This window comes from Strix uralensis, chromosome 2 (genome assembly GCF_047716275.1).
Source record: "Strix uralensis isolate ZFMK-TIS-50842 chromosome 2, bStrUra1, whole genome shotgun sequence".
Taxonomy (NCBI): Eukaryota; Metazoa; Chordata; class Aves; order Strigiformes; family Strigidae; genus Strix; species Strix uralensis.
Window position 1 is genome coordinate 8,122,844 of NC_133973.1, and position 22,701 is coordinate 8,145,544.

Below are 22,701 nucleotides of genomic sequence, written 5' to 3' on the forward strand. Positions count from 1 at the left end.
ACAGGTCTTTTAGCTTGTACAGTGGTATTTTGGTCTTGGTTTGTGGGCGCTGGATGGATTAAGGGTCCTACGTGCCATAAGTCTTGAAACTTATTCAAGATCTAACTTGCTCCAGGGCTAAGTCTGATGAAGAGTTGCTCTTACATGGAGTTCACTTGGTAAATAAAGAGATAGTTATGAGTTCTTAGTCAAGTTCTTACATGAGTGCTCCCATAACAAAACCCAGCAAAACAATGCGCTCTTAACTCCTGCTGGTAACCTCAGAGAGGCACGACATTGGCCGCTATCTTTTCCTTTTTTTCCCCCTAAAAAAGGGTCTCTGAAGCATCAGATGAGGAGGAGCAGCAGCAGCCCTGTGGCCACCAGGTTGCAGTAACAGAGTGGACTCTGGCAAAGTGGTCTCGGGACAGGATGATCAGTTTTTTCCATGCAAAAGCATTGGGCCAGTTCTCATGTGAACTCTCCCTTTTCTACACCCTTTCAATTTTGTTCCTAACTTTTAAAAGGGAGGGGGAGGAGGAGGAGAGGGGAGGCAGCCGAAAACTCGATTCCCCTCCCTTTTCCCAAAAGTCATCTGATTTCCCGAAAATGCCTCATACGGACCAGATCTGCGTGCTCCCCCTCGCAGCCTGAGCCAACAGGATTGTGCAACTTCTTTCTGGAAATTCCCCGTCCTGCCTAGAGCCGGCAAGCCCAGCATCCCACCCGAGAGGGAGGGCTAGCAAGCTGCATCCCACAGACAGAGGGTGCTGCTATATTGCAAATTAGGGCTCTGTTCCCCAGACCCCAGCCTTGGGTAGGTTGGGAGGAGGGTGTGCACAGGAAAGAAAAAGAGAAAGAGAAAGAGAGAAGAGAAGGGAAGAGAGAAGAAAACCAGGCACGAACTAGGGAGAGAAGGTAAATATTGCAAGCATTATAAATGAGAAAGGAAAATAGTCCTGAGCATTCCTGTCTGACAGCTAGAAGCGTCAGGACAAGCTGCTCCCCAACCCCAGGGTCTGAGCATAATTTTTGAGGTGCTGGGAAGAATGGATTTCATACCCCGGGGGGGGAGGTGCGTTGTGTCTTAATTTGCTGTGCTGGTGTTTGGAGACACTGGTGGTCATAAGGGTAGAACGTGAGTACCAGTGAGTGCCAAGATAGAGACCATCTCTCCATTTTGTCAGTACAGAGCGTAGTATCCCTTCTTGATGCTTGGGGTTGCTGTATGCAGGAAGGAACAAAGATATACACTTGCTTTTGAGGCAAAACATGGATGTATTCTCCAGCAGCTGGGGTTTTAGGGTCTTTGACCTGCCTAGCAGACACGCAGAAGCACAGGCAACATTAATCAATCACACTGTTTTTTGTCCCAGGCCATAGCTCCAAAGTCCAATTCCTGAAAGTTTTCAGAAAGGAAGATCTGCTTTTTCCAGATGTGGTGAGTTATTGAATCTCCAAGGGAAATTCAGGTTTATTAATAATTTCATTTTATAAATTAGGTGTTTTTCCTGTAGTACTGTACTGATTCTCAAATCCGGATATCTACAGCCCAAGTAGCCTCCAGAACAAGGCAGTGAAGTAGGGAATAGCACTTAAGACCCCTGTGTTCAACTCCTGCAGCATTACCAGCTCCTGTAGAGCTGGAGAGCAGCAGAGAGCATGATTGAGGTTGTACTCTTTCTGTATGAAAGGCTACAGAAGAAAGACAAGCCCCACACAGCCACAGTGTTGGTCATTAAAACTCCAAAGCCAGGAGCTATGCTGCATGCTATGTACAGCCAAACTAGCTTTGTCACTTGGGACTGTGTGTGTATGCGGACAGAGAAGACTACTGCAATGTCATCTTCCTTCCTCTTTTCTCAGGTACCTTATCTTCTTCTGTCTCCCTGTCTGGTCTGATGCAGCCTCCATGTATGGTGAGATCTTGTCACCGAACTATCCTCAGGTGTATCCCAATGATGTGCAGCAATCTTGGGAAATCCAGGTCCCTTCGGGATATGGCATTCGCCTTTATTTCACCCATATGGATCTTGAACCATCGCAGAACTGCGAGTATGACTTTGTGAAGGTACTGTCCCCATCCTCAAGTGAGAAGAAGACAAGAATGCAGATTAGAGCACAGAACAGCAAAGCTGTGTACAAAGCTTGGGGCTGGAAGAGGAGATACACACATCCTTCCTGTTCTGAGCTCCAAGAAGCCCAAATGACTGAGTGTGTCTGCACTAGCAGTCACTAAATCGATTTGTTTGCCTCATAACCACATGAGCATTGTCTGACAACTGAGCATGCCATCTATGCCTCCCTCCCCATGTTTCTCCTACAGTCATAGGAAAATTCTTCTTAGCCGTCACCGACACCTCCCTATTGCAAGACATATTCTTAGCCAGTGAACTGTAGGTATGAAAGGACCATTTTCTTAGGGCATTGCTTTTCTGTCCCTGAAATTATTCAGAATTAATCCATGAGTGGGCATGGATGATTTAATGCAATCAGAAATTGCTTGGAAATGATGAAGGTTAAAAACAATCAAGCGATCTGTGTATGAATAGTGGGCACTCAGTGCTGTGGTCCATTGCACCATAGTTTTCTATGATCTATGATCTATGCACCACAGATTTCTTTAAACTTTGAGACCCACTAGCTCTGCTTCATGTTGTCCCACAAGGCACAAAAGATCAAGCATTTCCACACAAACAGAAACGAGACCATCCTATCCTGCAACAGCTATGTGTGAAAAGGGGCAATAAGATCAGGTGCAGCACCAGAAGGAGACCTTGGAGAAGGACCAAGGTGGGACAGTAGGATGGATGTGCTCTGCTGGGAGCTGTAATAACATGTGTCCTTTTGCAACAAACCGACGAACGTGTTAGACTGCTTTGCAGACCATCAGTGATTGGTTTTGCCATTTTGAACCGTGGTGTTGATTTTTTGTACAAGTGGGCCTGAGGAAAAGATGTTAACAGAGAATTTTCTGGATTAATTTGCATCTGAGAAATTAAGACAGGTCTTTCACAGCTGGGAAGTCTGTAGGAGGGAACACTCCTCAAGTGTCTTACAAATGTAATGGAACCAGTTGTCTAGGGGCTCCATTTGGCCGTACCTTGTCTGGCTGTCTTCCACCCTTGGCCAGCTCAGTGGATGGCACAGCAGCCTTGGGCCTTCCTGCTGGCTGTGTGACATAACTGTGCCCTGGGAGAGCTACCTGAATGTTGTGAGAAATGGATGCAATTCAGGAGCCTTTGGGTAGCCACCTGTAAGCTAAAAGACTCAAGTGTTGGTAATTACACATATTCCAGTAATGAGGTAAGACCTCTCTGCATTCTTTTGCAGATCCTGGCTGGTGGCCATGTTGAAGGCTTGCTTTGTGGGCGGAAGAAACCTCGTGCCCCTGGCTCCTTGATTGTGGAGGAATTTCATGTCCCTTATAACACCCTCACTATGAGCTTCCAATCAGACTTTTCCAATGAGGAGCGTTTCACTGGTTTTGCAGCCTACTATGTTGCAGTGGGTAAGGTTAAAACAGTCTTCTCTGAATCTCCGTAGTGTCCAGGCTAGGGGGGAGGAAAGCTGAGAGAAGGATTTTCCTTATAAGAATACCTTATCGAAAAGAGATCCCAGCAGACAGGACTGCTTTCAACACGGCCAGTATAAGCACTGTCTTAGAGATACCTTTTCCTTGTTGTCCACCAGTGTTTGCTTCGCTTTCTCATCTTGCTCCTGCACTTGGGGCCCTCTCCTAATCTTGGCTGATTCATGTTTTCACACTTGCAGACTTGGATGAGTGCACGGATTTTGTGGACGAACCTTGCAGTCATTACTGTAATAATTATATAGGAGGTTACTTCTGTACCTGTCCACCAGACTTTTTCCTCTATGAGGATAAGAAAACATGTGGAGGTAAGAGATCTACATGAGCTGTGGTCAACAGCAAGAGTTAATTTAGTCCAAGTGAGGTATTGTGCATGGAAGACCTTCTCTGTCAACTTTCTCATCCAGTTGTGACAGGTATATTTTGGGGAAAAACACATCCCAGTGCAAATCTGAACTGGCAGTAGACTGTGATTTTGGGGGATTTCTATTAACATATTCTTAACATTCTTCTTTTTTGTGTCAAGAGAGTTAAGGAACTACTAAATGACATTCTTTAAAGACTGTGATGGAGACCCTTCTTAACATACTGATATCTGTGAAACTTTTAATCTCTGACAAAACAGGGCAGTTCAATAAAGACATGAAAATGGCCAAGGGGCTGCTTGGCTTGAATCGAAAAATTGCAAAGTGCATGTAGAAAGGGGTGTAATATGAGGACCTGAGCATGAGGGAAGGGGGCTTAAATCACAGGTGAAAGGTAAAAAGGAAGGCCAGTAGAAGTTAAAGTCCATGACTAATTGGATAGAGAGTGGCCCTGGTTTCAGTTTCTTGGAAAGATTCAGTGTTGTGATATGGTTAATGCAGGTGACTGGGGAGGCTGGAGATGTAGTGGAAGAGGGAAAGCCTGTCAGCTTCATCCATGGATCATTTCCTTTCTGAATCCTACCTGTGTTCCTTCCTTAATCCTAGTGAACTGCAGTGGAAAGGTCTTCACTGAGCCATCAGGGGAGATTGCCAGCCCCAACTATCCCAACCAGTACCCAGAGAACTCGCGGTGTGAGTACCGAGTGGCTCTGAGGACAGGCTACTTTGTGGTGTTGACCATACGCAGTGGGGACTTTGATGTTGAACCAGCCGACTCAAAAGGGAGTTGCCACGACAGCTTAACAGTAAGTGTGGGGCTTAGGAAGGGAGTCAGGATGCTCTAGATCTCCTCTCAGTGTCCTCACGTTCAGAAGACTCTATGACTGCTTAACTTTATTTCCAGCTATGTTGCCTTTTGAAGTTCTTGGCAATACATTTGAATATGTATATATTGAATATATATTTGAATATCTCTCTGAATACATTTGGTATTTCTCATTTCTTCTTGTTTGTTACTTTCCCAGATTGTATCTGGAAAGCAGCGTTTTGGTCCCTATTGTGGCAGCAAATTCACAGGTCCTCCTGAAATCAAAACTAGGAACAACATTCTTGACATAGTCTTCCAGACAGACCATGCAGTACAGCACAAAGGCTGGAAAATCCGCTACTACGGGGATCGTGAGTAAACACATGGGAAAGCATTCCTGCTGCTGCTGAGGTAGGGAGAGAGTTTGTCCCAGGTCAGGTTCATGGTACAGCAGCATGTCAACATGTTCACAGCTACTAGTATTGAGTAAACAGAGAATGCCTGTTTACTGGGGAAAATAATCACTGGGGAGAAAGAACTTGGAAGGTGGAAGGAGGGTAAATCTTGAACCAGTTCATCACTGATTTCCACCTGTCTCTTCAAAGCTGTAACCTGTCCCCCAAGTGTCATCCCCAACTCTGTTCTTGACCCAAAGAAGGACAGGTATATCTTCAAGGACAATGTGAAGGTGACCTGTGTGGAAGGCTACGAAATTGTGAGGGTAAGTTTCATAAAAAAAATATATATCCTCTCTGGCCTTCTCAGCAGCTTCCTGATGCCATTTCCCATCAGGTGTCCTGAGCACCTGTGGGGACTCAAAAGTTTTCACCACAGCTGTAGTAATTGGAAACTTCTTCTAGCCACTGCAGCCTTTTGAGGACCCTACTAGAGTGCCTGTGTCAGATATATTTCATGGCCAGTGACTTGCATGGATTATGTGTTCTTTTCCCTAGGGACGAGACAGCATCCCGAGTTTTCACTCCAGCTGTCAGGACAATGGTGAATGGAGCAACTCCCATTTCAGCTGTGTTCGTAAGTGAACTGTCTCTGTATTGTGGGAAGCAGACTGGAATGGAGCCTTTAGGCTCTAGATCCGCTGTATCTCCAGGTTAGGAGGCCGCTGAAGGACTGGATGTGAGCATGCTGAAGGGACAGAGGAAGTGAGCGCTGACTGTACAGGGACCGGAGGAGCTGAGTGGTTCCCCATCATACAGAATAATCATATTGTTGGGTGAGGATGCCCCTTTGATTATATTTGATCAGTTTTGTTTCTTCTCTACAGCCGTGAACTGTGGTGATCCCATTCCTATTGACAATGCCCAAGCTGTATACGTCTCCGAACTTCATGAGCCTTTGTACAAAGCTGCTTTCCGATATCAGTGTGATGCACCTTACTATACCCTAAAAACCAAAGGGGATGGTAAGCATTGCCTCTGCTATACAAACATATTTCTTTGATCGGAGGCCTAAGAAATTGTACCGGCATCGTCATGGGGCTGGGATTATATCAGGTCAAGACTGGGAAAAAGTTCTTATTGGTGTGGGCTTGCAGGCAGTAGTTTTGTGATGCTTTTTGTGTTGAATACACTCTAATGATGTCTGTACTTGGGCTGTTGACCTTGAATGCATTAGCAAGTCCTCTCTCCATTTGCCTGGTGTGTGAACCATGGATATTTTTGTCACATCTAGCACACAGTTCTGGTGGAGAAGTAATGGACTCAAGAAATATAATAGATGGGGTCCCTCCAAAATAGGGCAGAAGCACCCTGGTGGGGTTGGGTAGTTCTGGGGAGATCTCAGCAATGTTTACCAAGCTGTGCTTGCCTTGGAAATGAGAAGGTTAACACATCATTTTATACAGTAATGCTACTTTCTCTTAATCTTGATTGTATCCTTATGGCACTCCCTCTTTCTTGTGTTTTCCAAGCAGTGTATCAGTGCTCAGCCAGTGGAGAATGGGTCAACAAAGAGATGGGAACAAAGCTCCCAAAATGTGTCCCAGGTACTACCAAAAACTGTGTATGTGTACACACGGCATATGAAGAGCACTGCTTCTTTCATCTCTCTGTCTTTAAACTGTTAAGCCTGAAAGTACAGTTGATACTTTCTGTGTTGTTTGAATCATATCGGACAGGGTATTTCTGAAAGCTGTGGGCCCCAAAGAAAGGTCAAATGACGCAGCAGAAAGAAACTGGAAACAAAAGCGGGCAACATAATAAGATAACTGGTATGATAGGACCTCTTCAAGTATCAGTGTGTGTTTCTGCACCAGTTTTCCCACCTTCAATTGTGTACATTCTCAAGTTGTTCAGTGCTTTAAGTCTCTGTCTGCATTGCAGGTAGCAAAAAGACTGACAGGTCAGAAGAGATGTCCAGCGATGCTGGACCGTTCTGTCTTTGGTCCCTCCCAAGCTACACCGAGAGCTGTAGCTTCTCTTCAAACCTCTCCTGGGGGTAGTGCCCAGCTATCCACTGGGCACTGCAAATGCAGCACTATAGGGATAGATCTTGCACTACTCTCACTGGAGTCATAGCCTAAACCCTTAAGGTTCTTATGTGTCCTTCAGTATTCAGCTACACTTACTGTGTCTGAAAGCTCAAGCAAAATCCGTGTCAAGGACCTTCTAATCCTCTCTGTGTACTTGGGAGACACTGAGGAGGGAAGTGCGTGGGTACTACTCCTGCTCCTGACTGCTGATAGTTATGGCTGGGTCTTAACTTCCAGCTGATAGAGAGAATTTTAAATCCTATATATTCTGCACACTGTTCAACTTACCCTCTTAGAGGAGGCAGCATGCCTAGGGCTAGTTGTACATGCTGCCTGTTCACTAACTCCAAATCCCCAAATCCTCATTGGCAAAGTACAAGATCCAGTTGAAGATGATTCAGCCCTCTTAAGGTCCAGCTCAGTCAGTGACTTGGACTATACAAGCGCACAGTGGAAAAGGCAAATTGTAAGATAAAGCTCAGGGAATTTACTACCCGAGAGGAATTTACAAAGAACATGAAGCCAGACTCTTCTCAGTGGGACACAGCAATAAAAGACATTGAAGGGCAATGGGCACAAGTTGCAGCAAAGGAAATTCTGACAGTATTTAAGGAAAAGTGTTCCCCCAGAGCACTGGAACTTGTTTCCAGAGAGGCTGGCTAATCATGACCCTTGGAGATGATCAGAAGTCATCTGTCAAAGCCCCTGAGCAACCTGGCTTTGCAGTTAGGAGGGCAGGGGGAAGTGCAGTTAGGGATGAACAGGTTGAACTACAGACCTTTAACAAACTCTGCTTCATTTAAATTGGAAACTACCTACTGGATATAGTTGCTTAATCTGACTATATGACTAAGGGTTCAATATAAGCAAGACAATGTGATAAGAAATCAATTTCCTAGCTGTGTCAGATTGTCCAGCCTTATTTATGCCCTTAGCGATCACATTCCGCAAAACCTTATAGAACATTTTACTCAAAGAGCACGGAGCATCTCTGCACCCACAAAACCCACAGATAAGATCTCCATTAACCTACTGCTTAAGATTTTACATACTAAAAGAATGGAGAGGATAAAATGGTAAAACATTAGTGGCAAACCTGAACACTTGACCTGAGACTATCTGGAGTTCACACACACAAAAAATAATTTTAAAGAGCAGTGTCATATTTCTAAGAACTTAAGCAAATATTTTTTCAAAGACAATCCTTTCACCTACAGGATGTAATTCAGCAAAGGTAAAATGCTGACTAGAATGCAGTTAAATCAGTGGCAGGGTGACAACTGCTTTCCAGAACAAGAATTTGAGAATGAGTATTTTCAGCCTAAATTGAATGTTGATAGTAGTTTTGCTTGAATTTTCTTGAATTTCTTTGTAAACACTAGTTGCTAACTCTATCACATAGAATATAAACATTGGTTACTCAGAATCAAAAATCATTTAGAGGACACAGGAAGGAGGGGACTGTGGGCTTTTTAGCAGTACCAAAGACCCCCACCTATTTGTAACTGCTAATTCTCCCATCTGGTTTCTCTTTTTTAATTTTCTTTCCAGTCTGTGGGGTGCCTAGTAATCCCATCCGAGAGAAAGCAAAGATTTTTGGAGGCACTCGTGCAGAGAAGGGCAACTTTCCCTGGCAGGTGTATTTCGATTACCCAAGAGGAGGTGGCGTACTCATCTCTGAAAGATGGGTAATGACTGCAGCTCATGTGCTGGAGGGCTTTGACAAACCCAACATGTATGCTGGGGTAATCAATGTTGGTAGAGAATCTCTGTACCGGGAGGCCCAGCAGCTGATCCCAGAGGCTTCATTCATCCATCCTGGCTGGAAGAAGCAGCCCATAGAAACCAGGACTGATTTTGATAACGATATTGCGCTAGTGAAGCTGAGGGATGCTGTGAAGATGGGCCCAAACATCTCACCCCTATGTCTTCCTGGTAAATCACCTGAGTATGAGCTGCAAGAAGGGACTCTGGGCTACATTGCTGGCTGGGGCCAGAGAGAGAAAGGAAGACTGCCTATTTATCTTTGGAAGGCCCAGATTCCTGTGGTGGACATGGATAAGTGCCGATCTGTGAAACCAGAGGGCTCTGCTGATTCCAGTGCTTACCGCTTCACTGACAATATGATCTGTGCTGGAGGTGACAAGGACAGCTGTAAGGGGGATAGTGGTGGAGCCTACGCTATTCAAGATCCTCTGGATGACGGACGGTACTATGTGGCTGGGCTGATCTCCTGGGGACCAAGATGTGGTACCTTTGGTCTTTACACCAAGGTAGTGCGTTATTTGGACTGGATTACAGAGACCATGAGCAAGCATGAGGATGCAGAAGCTTGGCAGGATTAGCTCTTTCTCCATTCAGCACAGTCACCCTTTCTAAATGTGATGGTTACATGTTCAGGCTGGCTGTGATCCTGTTCGCTCTGTGTATTTAATGGGCCTACTCTTTGTGTCTGTGCTGAGTGGAGAGTCAGGAATATGTATCTGTTTCTCCCACTGTCATCGCATCTGGGAAGGGAAATTCTCTTTTTTCCACTTGTCGTAGCATCAGTGTAAGATGCTACTCTGGATAAACAGGCTCCTTCTGCTTCCTCTCATTTTTTTCTATCCCATTTTTTCCCACCTGGAGAAGACCTAGCCATGCCCCACCTGACAGGTTTCAATGAAGACAAGAGGGAATAATTGTTGGTTCCCAGGGTAGGTTCAGAGCCCTATTTCTGATTTATGTATTTCCTGTATTGTTCAGAGTATCTAACAGCATTAAAGAATGTCCAAATTGCCTTTTGTGCAATGTGCTATTGTGTGTGTGTTGCCTTTTTTCTTCTCAGTTTAGACCGAATTCTCCTTGAAAGTCCCTAAATCAAATGTCTAGTGACATTTTGACCCACTACACTGCCAGCTTTTAGCAAGCTTTAATTTGTGCTACCTCTCTTCCCTACCTAAGAGTCTTTATGAAGTTCTTCTGAGATGGTCGCATCTCATTGACCAACCATTGCCCGCAGTGAGAACTTAAGACTTCTGAGTCAAGCTGAGCAGAAGAGACATCTTCAAAATCCTTTAATTCACCTGTCCTCAGGGCTTTATTTTTCAAACGTTGTGTTAGATAAAAAATAAAGCTTTCTTGATTTAGAGAAGTAGTGTTGTGGGAGATTACTTGACATGCATTAGGGTGTCTTCTGCTCCAGAAGGTCCTATATGACTCACAGATATCCTTCAGGGAACTGATGCAGGTGACATATGATGAAAGATGGTGGAAGCTGGGTTTGTTCAGCTTTAAAAGGAGGAAACTAAGAGGGGGGGGTCTAATTGCTGTATTCAGATACCTAAAGGGGAGCTAGAGACAACACAGAGCAAGATTCTTCAGAGAAGTGAACAGTGACAGGACAAGAGACAATAGACACGAATTGCAATAAGGGAATTTCCATTTGGGCTTTTTTCCAGGGTGTGGGTCAGCACTGAAACAAGTGCCATAGAAGACTGGGGAATCTCAGTCCTTGGACATCTTCATACTTGCCCAGTGTGCTGGGTTTGTGTGGTGGGGTTTTTGGTAGCAGGGGAGGGGGATACAGCCATGTCCCCCTGTGAGAAGCTTCTCGAAGCTCCCCTGGCTCCAAGTCAGACCCACCTCTGGCCAAGGCTGGGCCAATTAGCAATGGTGGCTGCGCCTCTGTGATAGCGTATTTAAGAAGGGGAACCTGGGAGGGGGTTGGGATTTGTGAGAAGGAGTTGTGAAGAGGACATCTGTGTGAACACTGAGGTCAGTGGAAGGAAGGAGGAGGAAGCGGGGGAGGTGTGCCAGAGCAGAGACACCCCTGTATCCCGTGGTGAGACGACAGGGACCTCCCTGCCACCATGGAGGTCAGCAGAGGAGCAGAGATTTGCCTGTGGGGGACCCCCAGGACTCTGTGGGAAGAAGCAGCCCCTACTGTTGTAGTTCAGTGCTGGGAGGAGCAACACGTGGAGGTGACCCACGGCGGAGCATCTCGAGAAGATGCATCCCGTGGGGAGGAGTCACAGCGGAGAGAGGCTGTGGAAGGCTGTCTGCCATGGGAGGGACACCCCGTGGAGGAGGAGAGTGCTGCCCCCTCCTTGGAGGAAGAAGCAGCAGCACTGACTGCACCGTGCCCCCATCCCCTGCCCTGTGCCACTGGGGGAGGAGGTGGAGATATCGGGAACAAAGCTGGGCCTGGGAAGAAGGGAGGGATGGGGGTGAGGTGTTTTTTAAGATATGGTAACACTTCTCACTGTCCCATTCTGTCTGTTAAGTGTTGCTGTTGTCAGTGTTTTGAATTAAAGTGATGTTCTTTTTTTTTCTTCCCCTAAGGAGCCTGTCTTTTGCCTGTGACCATAATGGGTGAGCGACCTCTCTCTGTCCTTGTCTCCATTCCTGAGCCTTTTGATTCATTTTTCTCCTTCCCAGCACTGAGAGGGGAAGGAGTAAGCAAGCAGTTGTGTGGCCCTCTGGGCTCAAACCACAACACTCAGGCAAGGCCCTGAAGCTCTGCGGTTAATCCTGCTGTCAGCAGTGGATTGGACTAGAGACCTCCTCTTCCAGCCTAAGTTCTGAGAGTCTAGGAAATGGTGAGGAGGATGTGTGCAGCTCTTGAAAGAGTTCATATAGATTCCTGCCCTCAGCTCAAGCACATTCAATTTTGTGTAACAAGCAAAAGTTTATTTTGTTGTTGGGCTAGTAACCAAGGATCTTATACTACATTCCTGAGGAACCGTGACCCACAGGGTGTTGAATGCTTTTTACTTTTATATCTGTATGTGCCAACTTTAATCTAGTATGAAGTTTGATAGTCATTTCTTCTTGTTGCTAAGTAGGTGGGCTCTGTCAGCTTTCATCTTTTGGAGCACAAAAGGGAAGTATCCATCCCTGGTAACCAGTCCAGGCTGCAATCTTGGCCCATGTTCCTCTTGGGCAAAGAAGTGACTATATACTGCAAAGAATAATGATGCAGTGGTGCCATTGTAACTGTATTTTCAAAGTTCACAGTATGTTTTAGAATTTCATAATCATATAGGTGTGCCCAAACATCTGTAGTAATCGTGAGCAAATGCCACTGGAAATCTTATAGACTGCTATGTCTGGCTATTAGGAAGCTTCTGCTTTGGTTATGTGATGGATACTTCAGCAGTAGAAATAGCTCAACAAAGTACGATTTGGGGAAAATTAACCCGTTTAAGGTTCTGCAAAAAATGACCTTCAAACTAAGGTAAGACATTTCCTTAGCTTCTGTGACCACAAAGCCACTCAGGCAAGTAGCTATAAATTATTACTCACTAGCTCACTGATTAACTCCATTCTTTCTGGAAAAGGACAGGAAGACAAACTGCTGAAATCAGTTCAGGACAGCAGAGGAGAAGAGAAAACCAAGTGTGGCTGAATGGCTGATAAGTAGGATGCAGGAAACACTTACTTAGCTGGGATTGCTATTCTTAGGAGGGTCACAGATTCCTACAGGGATTTTTGGCAAATCATCTATTCTCCATGCCTCAGCTTCCCAAAGTTTCCTAGTCTCCTGCAAAGCAGGAGATTCTTTAAGATGGCTTCTCAGTAATTTTTCACAATTTTTACAGGGACTGAAGAGTTGGGTATTTTGTTGTTCTTGTCACCTGCACTCACTGAGCATCCCAGAAATTCCCTGTTCTTCACCTGGAATACCTCATTCTCTCTTCCTTCCCCCAGACCAGGGTTTATCCATTGCTCCTGTACAACTGGACACCTTGTTTTTCCATGATCTTGTTGCCTCTCATGCTCCCCTCTTACCCCTACAAATGGGAAAAATCAACAGAATTCTGACCCCTGGAGATCATGGAGGAACTTGTATCAGATGTGCAATTTCACAGATCACTCCCCAGCGTATATTATCTCAAAAGGAAATGAGAGATACTGACACCTGAGAAGATCTGGAGCTGGATCTCACAGAAAACAGTGTGAGAAGGCAACTATGACCTTAACCCCAGAGTTCCCCTGTCAAGCTCTCGCAGACTTCAGTTCTCTCAGTGACTCACAAGAAATAGGCAGGTTGTTCTGCAGTAGCAAAACTGATCAAGAGACAACTCCAGAGCATAGCCACAACATAAGATGGGTAATCTTCTCTCTGAGTCAGCATCATTTTAGAGCTGCTGTCCTGCAGTCAGAGCTTTATTTCATATAGTATAAAAAAATGTGTCCTCAAATTCTGATCAGTAAAAGTTCCTGGGCTCTTTTCTCCATGAGATTGGTTGTTGTCTTCCCTGTCTTTCGAATGTGTCATCACACAGACAACTTATTTTTGCCTCCCTTGAAGCCACCTGGAGTTTCAGACTGGGTAATCTAATGGTAGTTTTGTGACAGGTGAGCAACTGCCACATGCCACTGCAGAACTGAAAACACTTCAGTGGTAGGTAAAGCAATCCCTATATAAAGTCTGTAAGTTGCTTTCAGTGACAGGGAATATTTAGTAGTTGTTAAAAACGAAGACAGAAAAACGTAACACACCTGGTTTCTCCAGCAATGATTTTAATATTCATAGAATCTCACTGGTACCAGTGGGAATATTCACGCTGTACTCTGCACAAAGTACCACATCCTTCAAGAAAATCTGCTGCCCTGCCACCTCCCCACACAATAGAGTACAAAAGTAGACTGCAGTAGTCCGATGATATCATTACCACTTCAAACAATAACATGTTTGTTGTCATGAGATTTCCTGATATTATTAAGGCTTCATCCAGTGATAAGATTTGGAAGAACTACAACATCCACAAAGGCATCCCACAAGCTGCCAATGGTACGGCAGCTTTGGTAAGTTTTGATGGTACCACCAAGAATTCATCAAACAGTATGGTGGCTTTCAGAAGTGCTCATGATGAAGGTTACATGGTCTGCATGTTTGAAAAGCCTTTGGGATATCATCAAAAGCTTTAGATATGATTTGCTGTGTCTGGAGATTTAAATGCTATCAGTGATTCTTGAGCTAGAAGGACAGCAATATTCAGAGCCTATCCTCCCTTACTATCCCTTTGATCCAGTCCAAATAATTGAGGATCTTGGTGTAGAAGCCATAACCTTCAGCACAGCCGATACCCCAAGAAACAATACCAGTAGCCACCCAGCGACCACTTGCTGTGTCTAACACCGTGAAGACACTCCCGCTATCCCCCTGGCAGGTATCCCGTTTGACTGTGAGGAAGCCAGCACAGAACATGTTCTCAGAGAAAACCATAGGGATATCTCCCTTCTTACTGTCCAGCCAACGCTGACACTTCTCTTGAGCAACTGCCGGTAGGCTCACATACTTCAAATTATTTGAAATAAAGTTTTTTTCTACACCAAAGCCACTCACGTAGCCCATGTGCCCATCCATGTAGAACGTGGTGTTGGTAGTATCCGGGAGACAGATGGGCAGGACTGTAGGGCCCAGGGTTACTGGGTGTTTCAGCTCCAGCAGGGCTATGTCCCCATTGAAGTTGTGCTCGTCTTTAGGGTTGTAATCTGGATGGATAAAGATCCTACGTACAGGGTGGTTACCCATCTTGTGGAGCTCTTCTACCTTGGTGTGGCCGAGGAAAATGTTCGCCTCCTCTGCTAGCTGCTCCAGGCTTACATTGTTCCCTCCCGCCCCTTTGGGGAAGATGGTGTGGGCCGCAGTCAGGATCCAGCGATCGCCCAGGAGCGCACCACCCCCTCGTCCGTGGATGCTGGTCAGAGCCTGCCAAGGGAAATTGCCTCTCTTTGCTGACTTCCCACCCAAGATCCGCTGGACTTCAGTAACAGGATTGACAGGCTTCCCACACACTGTGGAGAAATGCAAGGAGATCATTACACCCTCTGTTGCCCTGGATTGTCTCTCTCTTTCCTATACCATCGCTATTCGATTTCACCTTATTTTTGCCTTCCTGGATAGATTTCCCTGTCCTCCCTCACTGATACCATTATCCTCAGTCCCCTTCCCGCATGTTGTACTGGCTTTGTACTGAGTGTAAGCATAAATTGGTAAATACCAGACAAAGTCAAAGTTTTTGTACTGACCTGGCAAGCAGGCAGGAATCCTCACCTGGCCATCTTGATCCACCCAGGTTCCCTCAGGGGAGCAGGTGAATCTGTCTATAGGATGAGAGGAAAATGAATGAGACCCAGGCCTGCAGGCATGGGGTGGGAAGAAAGAGTAGGATAGGATAGGATAGGATAGGATAGGATAGGATAGGATAGGATAGGATAGGATAGGATAGGATAGGATAGGATAGGATAGGATAGGATAGAATGGAATAGAATTAGAATTAGAATTAGAATAGAATAGAATAGAATAGAATAGAATAGAATAGAATAGAATAGAATAGAATAGAATAGAATAGAATAGAATAGAATAGAATAGAATAGAATAGAATAGAATAGAATAGAATAGGAGTTTTTAAGGGGTTCCTCTCTCCAAGGTGTTCCACATGCTGCACTCAGCTCTTCCATCCCAAAGACACCCCTTCCCAGGAAAAGCTGCCTGTGGTACAGTCAGGAATGTCTCCATCTGGGATAGCAAGTACATCTTGAAGCACCTCTGTTCCAGGGGACCAGTAAAGCTCAGACACTGCTTCTGTAGAAGAAAAGCCTGAGGAGCCATCTGAGTGAAGTCTTAACTTCACTCAGTCCACATGCTTATGGAGCACTGTTTCATCTTATTTAGCCCAAAGAAGGGAAAGAACTAAAGACATAGATTTTAGATTCAAGTTTTTGGTCTCTGTAGTTTGCAGAGAGTAGGACAAGATGGTTTCTTCCAGAAACAGGAAAAAGATGAGTTAGTTACTGTACACGCTCAGTATCTCTTTCTGAGGCTGTATTGCAGGTCAGTTAATTTGCATGTCACCTCTCAACACAAACTCCACTACCTCCAGCATCCTTGCTTTTCTTAGAAAGTTTGTGCTGGTGACTAAAAGTAATTTATATACAATTTATACTGGTAGCAAATGCTTCCAAGAAAGTGTTTGCTGTTCTCTCTCAAAATTGACTAAATCATGATGACTCCCCATCAGAATTTGTCTGGTGCTGATTATTTACTTGCTCCTGATTTTTTTCTGATGAGATTGAGCTCTGACTTTTTTTAGGAAGGAGTTAAACTCAGATGCAAGAATAACCAAATTAAACGTTAGTACCAACTTAAAGAACTCCATAGCTGCTTGCTCCTGGCCCCAGTGCTAGCATGTCACCTCTCTTAGGCATGCTGCACAACTGTGTGTCCATGCTGGCAACCGTATCCAGAACTGATTCAGCTTAAAAATCCACATTTTCTTGTGGAAGCTAAAAGAGCAGCCAGAGCGAGGAAATAATGAACTCCTTATACTGTTCTTGTAACCAAAGCTCCTGTGTCATCAAATTGCGTCTCAGGTGCAAAAAGGCGGCATGTGAATGGTTTTGAACGTTGCCTTAATTTTTCTGACCTGATGCATAAAAATAGATTTTTCTGTCTGTATGTTATTTAGCCCTTAGATGTCTCTGCTGCTGAACAATATCCCAAAGAGGTAAACAGTGTTACAGTGGAGTGGAGCGAGAGTTTATTTATTTGCATCTGCAGCAACTTGGACTGCTGTGGCGAGGTTTCAGAACTTTGGTGATTTCCAAACACTATGCCTCAAATTTCAGTGAAAGAATGAAATCCATGAGAGAAGAATAAATCATGACTACAGATGAGAGAGTAAGACCTTCTGCAAAAGTTAAGGAGAGCATGGAGGAGGGATGTGAGGGACTCTGGGAACAGGCTGAGACACAAGCTCAGGAGCTATGCTGCAGAGCTGAGGAAAGGTTGGAGAGCCTACACAGGAGGAAAGCAGGAGCCCTAAGCCTGGGGAGCAGAGACAGTTCTAACTGGAAATCTGAGAGGGCTTTTCACGCACAGATTTCAATGTCTGTGTGGGATTAGGACTCACCACCTCCTGTTCCAGTGACAATGTGATAATATGGCTCATTGCATCGGTATGTGATCACTGACTGGTAGTCGTTTGCAGGTTTGTTAACATAGCTGAATGCCCCATTGGTCAGCTCAGTAGGGTTGCCACAGTTTACAACTACAGAAAAGAGAAAAAAAAAAAAGAGATGAATCAATGACAGCCTTACTGCCTACAGGTTTAGGCTCGACTTGAATTGTAGCAATGATGTGAAGGACCAGTTAGTACAGCGGGCACAGAGAAATTGTTCCAAAATGGATCCTGGACTGGGATCTCTTGCTTTTAGATGTTACAACAACATAGCAAATCTTTAGCGATATTTTATGCATTTTTGTAAGGGAGGAAAAAGATTTAAGTTTTTGCAAGCAGAAAAATGTAATGAAAGTCAACAGCGGACTGCCATGGGTCCTTCCAACCAGCATATCCATGAGTCTATGGCCACAGAGAAATTGAGTCAGAGGCTGAACTCCCCATGTTCTTGGAAGGGGAAAGCCATGGCGGGGGCTTAATCCCCATTCTCAGATCACTCACTTTCACAGCGGGGCATGGATTGATGCCATGTCCCATCAGCCTGGCAGACAGCCGTGAAGGACAGCAGCTTTCGGTTGCCCTGCATGGAAGAGAAAAACATCTCTGTTGGTTGTACAGAGCCTTACATTCCTTTCCCCATATTAAAATATTCTCCGTGCCCATCTTTTCACTACTGTCCAATAGTTGCCCCTCTGCAGTCTGTTCCAGTTGCTGTTCTCTCCCTTTGCTGCCTTCCCTCTATCCTGTGTTTGCCACAGGCTACAAATTCTTCATAGCAGGCCAAGGTATCAGCAGCCAGCAACCATAAAACCATGACAAGTCTGGGGTGCTACCCAGTCCTGGCAATAGGATGGCAAGGGAGGCAGGTGACATCTTCTGCTTCAAGTCTGATTTCATATCCTTCCAAAGAGATATTCTTGTTTACCAATGTTTCCTGGGATCTTCGTCTCTCATCTTCTACCAGGGCTTCATGAAACAGTAACTACATAAGGAAGGGAGCTAGGAAAGGAGAAACCACTGGAAGAAAGCCGACAGAAGCAAGGAAGAAACAGAAATTGCAAGACGTTGCCAAGACTGAAATCTCCAAAGAAAGTTTTACTGAAAGGTAAGAGACTTACACAAACTGAAGTGAAGTCAGAATATGGCTGAAGGGAGTGGGAGAAGGGATCTCACCTCCATCAGGTTGTACCCAGTCTTGCAGCTGACAACAAAATAGTCCTGAAATTGATACACAGGCTGCAGGTCTCTGATGACAGTAAACTGATCCTGTGGGACAGGCTGTGGGCACCGTATTTCTGTTAGAGAATGGGACAAAGTAAGTTGGGATTAACAAATGGTGTAGATAGGCTGTAGTAGCCTCTGGGGAAGAAATGTCTTACTCTCTGAGGTGTAGTGGATCTTCCAGCCACGGCTGAACCCTGACTCATCGGTGAGGAAGAGTATGTCCACCTCATTGCTGTTGGTTTCAATGCTGCCAGGTGACTCCTTGCCACAGAATTCACCAATCTCTCTCCCTCGTGCTTGGATCTGATGAGGAAAACATATATCACAGGGACAGAAACACACAGGCCTCTCTGCTCCAGTATCCCTGTTTCAGGCAAGTTTGCCACAGTGCTTATGACGGTGAACAGGGCTGGTTGTCTGACCCATCTTTGCTGATCAGAGCAAGGGGCTGACCTACCATGAGTTCTGCTTCTTCCTTATCATGGCAATCAGAGCTATCAACCCCTTCGAATCCTGAGATTAAATCAACAGGAAATAAAACTGGGAGAAGGACAATTTATTTGGCTCCACTCACAGGGGCCTGTGACCCAGAGCCTCTGACCTCAGGACAATGGTAATTAAGTGCACTGCGGGAGGGACAAGGGAAATGCTCAGTCCTTCACGCTGGGGGATTGTCCCTGTACGGATCCCGTATTTCTCATCCAAATAGTGGTGTCCCCACAATTCCTGTCCAGGTCTGGCAGCAGGGTTGGAAGTAGAGTTTGCTAATCTCCAGTACCTTGAGCTGGTCATAAGGACAGTGGACTTGCTGGTGGTCATCAATCTCAAAGGGTTCCAAGAACTTGAGGATGATAGACAGACCCTTTTGGAGACGGATGCTGTAGTTACACCGGAGGTCTTCAGGATAGGGCTGGGGGTACTCAGGGCTGCTCATGTACCCAGATGCCTCTGTGAACAACTCACTGCTGCACTCCGCTGGTGTACAGGAAGAAAGTAGAGGTCAGGAGTGTGGAGTTGTGTCTTCTGCAGCCCTGTCAGCTGCTCCCTAAGTCAGTTCTCCCACCCTTCCTGGCTGAAGGGGTCCTTTCCTGGAACCCTCTCATCTTTCAAAGTTTCAATTTACCTTTGCAGGAGTGGTGGTCACTCTGAAGCTGGTAGCCAGTCCGACAAGAACAGAAGTAGCCACCCACATAGTTGTGGCAGAAGTGTTGGCACTGAGGCCTTTCATCCTTCTCAACAGCATTCTTAGGGTCACATTCATCAAGATCTGAAGACATAGGAGAGGCAGGGGCAAGGGGAGGAAAGTGTTAAACCTCTCTGCTGTGCACTAAAAGTACATAGAGATCCATACCCTTGCTTGCAGCTTCTCTTTATTTGCCTGACAAGGAGGAAAATTGGTTGGAGCCACACAAGCTTCTTTCTGCATGCTGAGGGTATTGCCTACTCACCCACAGCTTGGTAATAGGCCAGGAAGCCCCTGTAGGGAATCACTGTGCCATTGTCTTCGTTGGAGAAATCCGAGTGAAACGCCAGGTGCATCCTGTTCCCTGTGGATACAAACTCCTTTCTTCCTGGGTGATTGCCCATGGTTGACCCAAGCTGGCCACAGTATCGGCCCAAGTCCTTCTTGTCTGCTTTGATCTGTCAAGGTTAAGGGGAAATCATTGTAGCCTCATAAAATTTAGTCTGCTCCATGCATCACTATTACCCAGCCATGAGTTGCCAGTATCTGCTCCACCCATTTCTATCTTTAACTCCTTCCCTTTCCTTTGCGGAAAGCATGAGAGGAGCCATGGTGAACAAAGAGCGTGTGGTGGCCACTAGATTCCCATCTCCAGCCACCCCTTGGCCCAGGTATCTATGCACATACCTTAACATAGTCATAGAAGCAGGACTCAGATGGCTCCAGGTCAAAATATCTGAAGGTCAGCTTCACCACATAGCCTTCTGGGATGTGGATATCCCAGGTGCTGACGTTATTGTTGGGATATGGCTTGGGATAACTCGGGGATCTGATCTCCCCAAAAAGCCTTCCTGGGACTGGACTGGAACTGATCACTCCAAAAAAGAGGAAGGCCCACAGGAGAAAAGGAACGTGCCTGTGAACATGGAAGGAAACTGTGACATTGCACAAAATCAGGTCATCCGAAATCAGGGGAGACTGCACAAGTGACTTGTGAACTGTCTAACGGAATCCAAACAAGGGAGGCCTAGCTGCAGGTCCAACTTCTGGCTCGGATCACTCAGGAACAAGGAGGACAGCTGAAATGAAGCACTACCCAGGTTCCAGCAAGGCACTGTGACCCAGCCAAAGAAATTCATCAACGCAGGATGCAGTTTGAAGGAGCATGGGTGAATTCCCTGACCAACATCTGCTTGTTCCCAGCAGTCATGGGGCTGGACCCCTTACAACCAGAGGAAGTTTGGTTCCTTTTGGCTCTGGGCCAGGGTTCGTTTCTGGTTATTGCTAGTTTAGGACCTTTGCCTAGTTCATTTGGTGAGAATCTGAAGATCTCAAGCTCAGTCTGCTGAGGAGCAACCCTGCCATGAGTGCTGGGCAGCCCTCTACCCAGTCCTGCCTCGATCTCTTTCCTCCAGAAGTTGGCACTCATTTTTTTTCCTCATTCTGCAGGTCTGCCCTCTTCTCCTCTGGGGAACAGGACTATCAGTGCTCTTCCCAGACAAGCTCACCGCCCGCATCTCATGAAAACATCAGCCAGGAAGATCCTTCCTCCTCAATACTATATGTCAGCAAAGTAATGGAGGGACAGCGAGCATGAGCTTCACCCCTTTGACCTCTTCTCCTTCCTGGAGGGGTCTAACCCTCCCGTTCCAGCCCCGCAATGATGTGCCCCCCCCCAACGCCCCCCACTCACATGTCCATGCGCTCTCCTGCCGCGCCCGCAGCCCGGCCCGTCCTCCCGCTGCCCCGGCCGGAGCTCCGGAGCGGCGGGCAGCGGCGAGCCCGGGGGGCGGGCAGGTAGGAGGGGAGAGCCGGAGGGAGGGAGGGAGGAAGGGAGGAAGGAGGGGAGAGCTGCCCGGTGGAAGCAGCCCCCGCAGCCTGGTGCCTGCTGCCCTCTGCTGCCGAGCCGCCGGCCCCCGCCCCGCGCCCCGTCCCTGCAAACCCGGGCGCCGGGGAGTGCTTTTGGGGGGCTGTTACCCCCCAGCCAGGCAGGGTCCATCGGTCTCTTCTGGGCCAGAAGGCAGGAAAAGGATTGCTGGAGATCCTTCCTAGGGTTTGAGCTGCAATCTGGCAGCTGCTCTGAGTTTGGTCCCCCCAAAAGACCTCCTCCCCAGCAAGCCTCCCCCACTCCTTCTGGGCAGCCCTCTGGTGTAGGAGGACCAGAAATTTTAGTCTTAAATTAATTTAAACTTAAAAAAAACCCCAAAACTGTCAAAAAGGTCAAGCTTTCTCAGTTCTGGCTTGCTGAAGAGCACTTCAGAGGTTTTTTGGGGTGGGAACTGGGAGCTTCTTCAGGAAAAGCAAGAAACCTCAGGCATTGGAGTTGAATAGGTGCTAAGAAAAGTGAACAAACCTATGGAATTAAAAGCATTCTGAGAAAAGTCCCTTTTGAAAGACCCCTCTTGCTGTTCTGCAAGCATTTTCAAGAGAAACGATACAGATAGGGCCTTCAGTATTTAATGGGGAAATGAGAAAAGATAGCAACCCTCAAACACATTTCAGGTTTTTATCAACATAGTGCCCAAGACATCTATTGTGTGCCACCAACTTCGTGAGGTTTAAAATTTCTTTGCTTTCAGACTTTGGTGTAAGAGGTAAACCACCATTTTCATGTTTTCCCTTAGAATTATGGGTGGCTTCGGAGAAATTAGCAAGTTTCTTGCATTGAAATCATAGGAAATAATTCACAGCTACAAAAATATGTTGAATGAAAATAGTGTTAAAAAGAATGAAGAAAACGTCTTTAGGATATTTATGGAAATGTGCTAGCGAACCTGCTCATCAAACGTCTTTGAATTATTATCTGCAAAAGATCACATCAACATGTAATTAGTGGCTCTGGAATAACACCATATGGCCCCACACATCGGAATTAAGATTAAGGGGGGACATTACCCCAGTACTTCCTGACAGCCAAATATCTCCCCTGCATGACGAACATCCTTGAGCAGGCTGTGCCGGAGCAGGTTCTGCTGGCTTACTGTCCCACCAGAAGGGAAGCTTTTACTCAGAGACCACATCTGGAAAGTAGCCGGCAAGCACGGGAAACTACTCTCTGAGAGATCTGCTGCGGACAGGTCATTGGTGGGAAGAGTGTTCTCTGGCAAAGCAC

General features: G+C 46.0%; 2 protein-coding genes and 1 pseudogene across 6 annotated transcripts; 2 read left to right on the forward strand and 1 right to left on the reverse strand.

The window, feature by feature from the left end:
- The first annotated feature begins 766 nt into the window (after nucleotides 1-766).
- C1S (complement C1s) lies at nucleotides 767-10,027 on the forward strand. 5 transcript variants are annotated; one of them, XM_074854910.1, is made up of 12 exons: nucleotides 767-897; nucleotides 1,356-1,420; nucleotides 1,846-2,050; nucleotides 3,313-3,490; nucleotides 3,754-3,879; nucleotides 4,543-4,742; nucleotides 4,962-5,115; nucleotides 5,350-5,465; nucleotides 5,698-5,776; nucleotides 6,027-6,164; nucleotides 6,675-6,746; nucleotides 8,784-10,027. In XM_074854910.1, the coding sequence occupies exons 2-12, from the start codon at nucleotides 1,416-1,418 to the stop codon at nucleotides 9,575-9,577; spliced, it is 2,067 nt and encodes a 688-aa protein (XP_074711011.1). In that variant the 5' UTR covers nucleotides 767-897; nucleotides 1,356-1,415; the 3' UTR covers nucleotides 9,578-10,027. The 5 variants fall into 5 exon arrangements, with proteins under 5 accessions (XP_074711011.1, XP_074711009.1, XP_074711031.1 ...); XM_074854908.1 differs by having other exon boundaries at nucleotides 768-897; nucleotides 6,672-6,746; XM_074854930.1 differs by lacking the exon at nucleotides 3,754-3,879 and having other exon boundaries at nucleotides 768-897; nucleotides 6,672-6,746.
- Nucleotides 2,397-3,287, forward strand: LOC141937453 (large ribosomal subunit protein eL39 pseudogene; annotated as a pseudogene).
- A 3,695-nt stretch (nucleotides 10,028-13,722) lies between the features above and the next one.
- On the reverse strand, nucleotides 13,723-21,370 carry C1R (complement C1r). The gene is made up of 11 exons (XM_074854907.1): nucleotides 21,283-21,370; nucleotides 20,277-20,505; nucleotides 19,855-20,047; nucleotides 19,530-19,673; nucleotides 19,185-19,381; nucleotides 18,562-18,709; nucleotides 18,356-18,477; nucleotides 17,684-17,762; nucleotides 17,135-17,272; nucleotides 15,252-15,326; nucleotides 13,723-15,017 (listed from the first exon to the last, which is right to left on the reverse strand). The coding sequence occupies exons 1-11, from the start codon at nucleotides 21,288-21,290 to the stop codon at nucleotides 14,215-14,217; spliced, it is 2,136 nt and encodes a 711-aa protein (XP_074711008.1). The 5' UTR covers nucleotides 21,291-21,370; the 3' UTR covers nucleotides 13,723-14,214.
- Nucleotides 21,371-22,701: the final 1,331 nt, after the last annotated feature.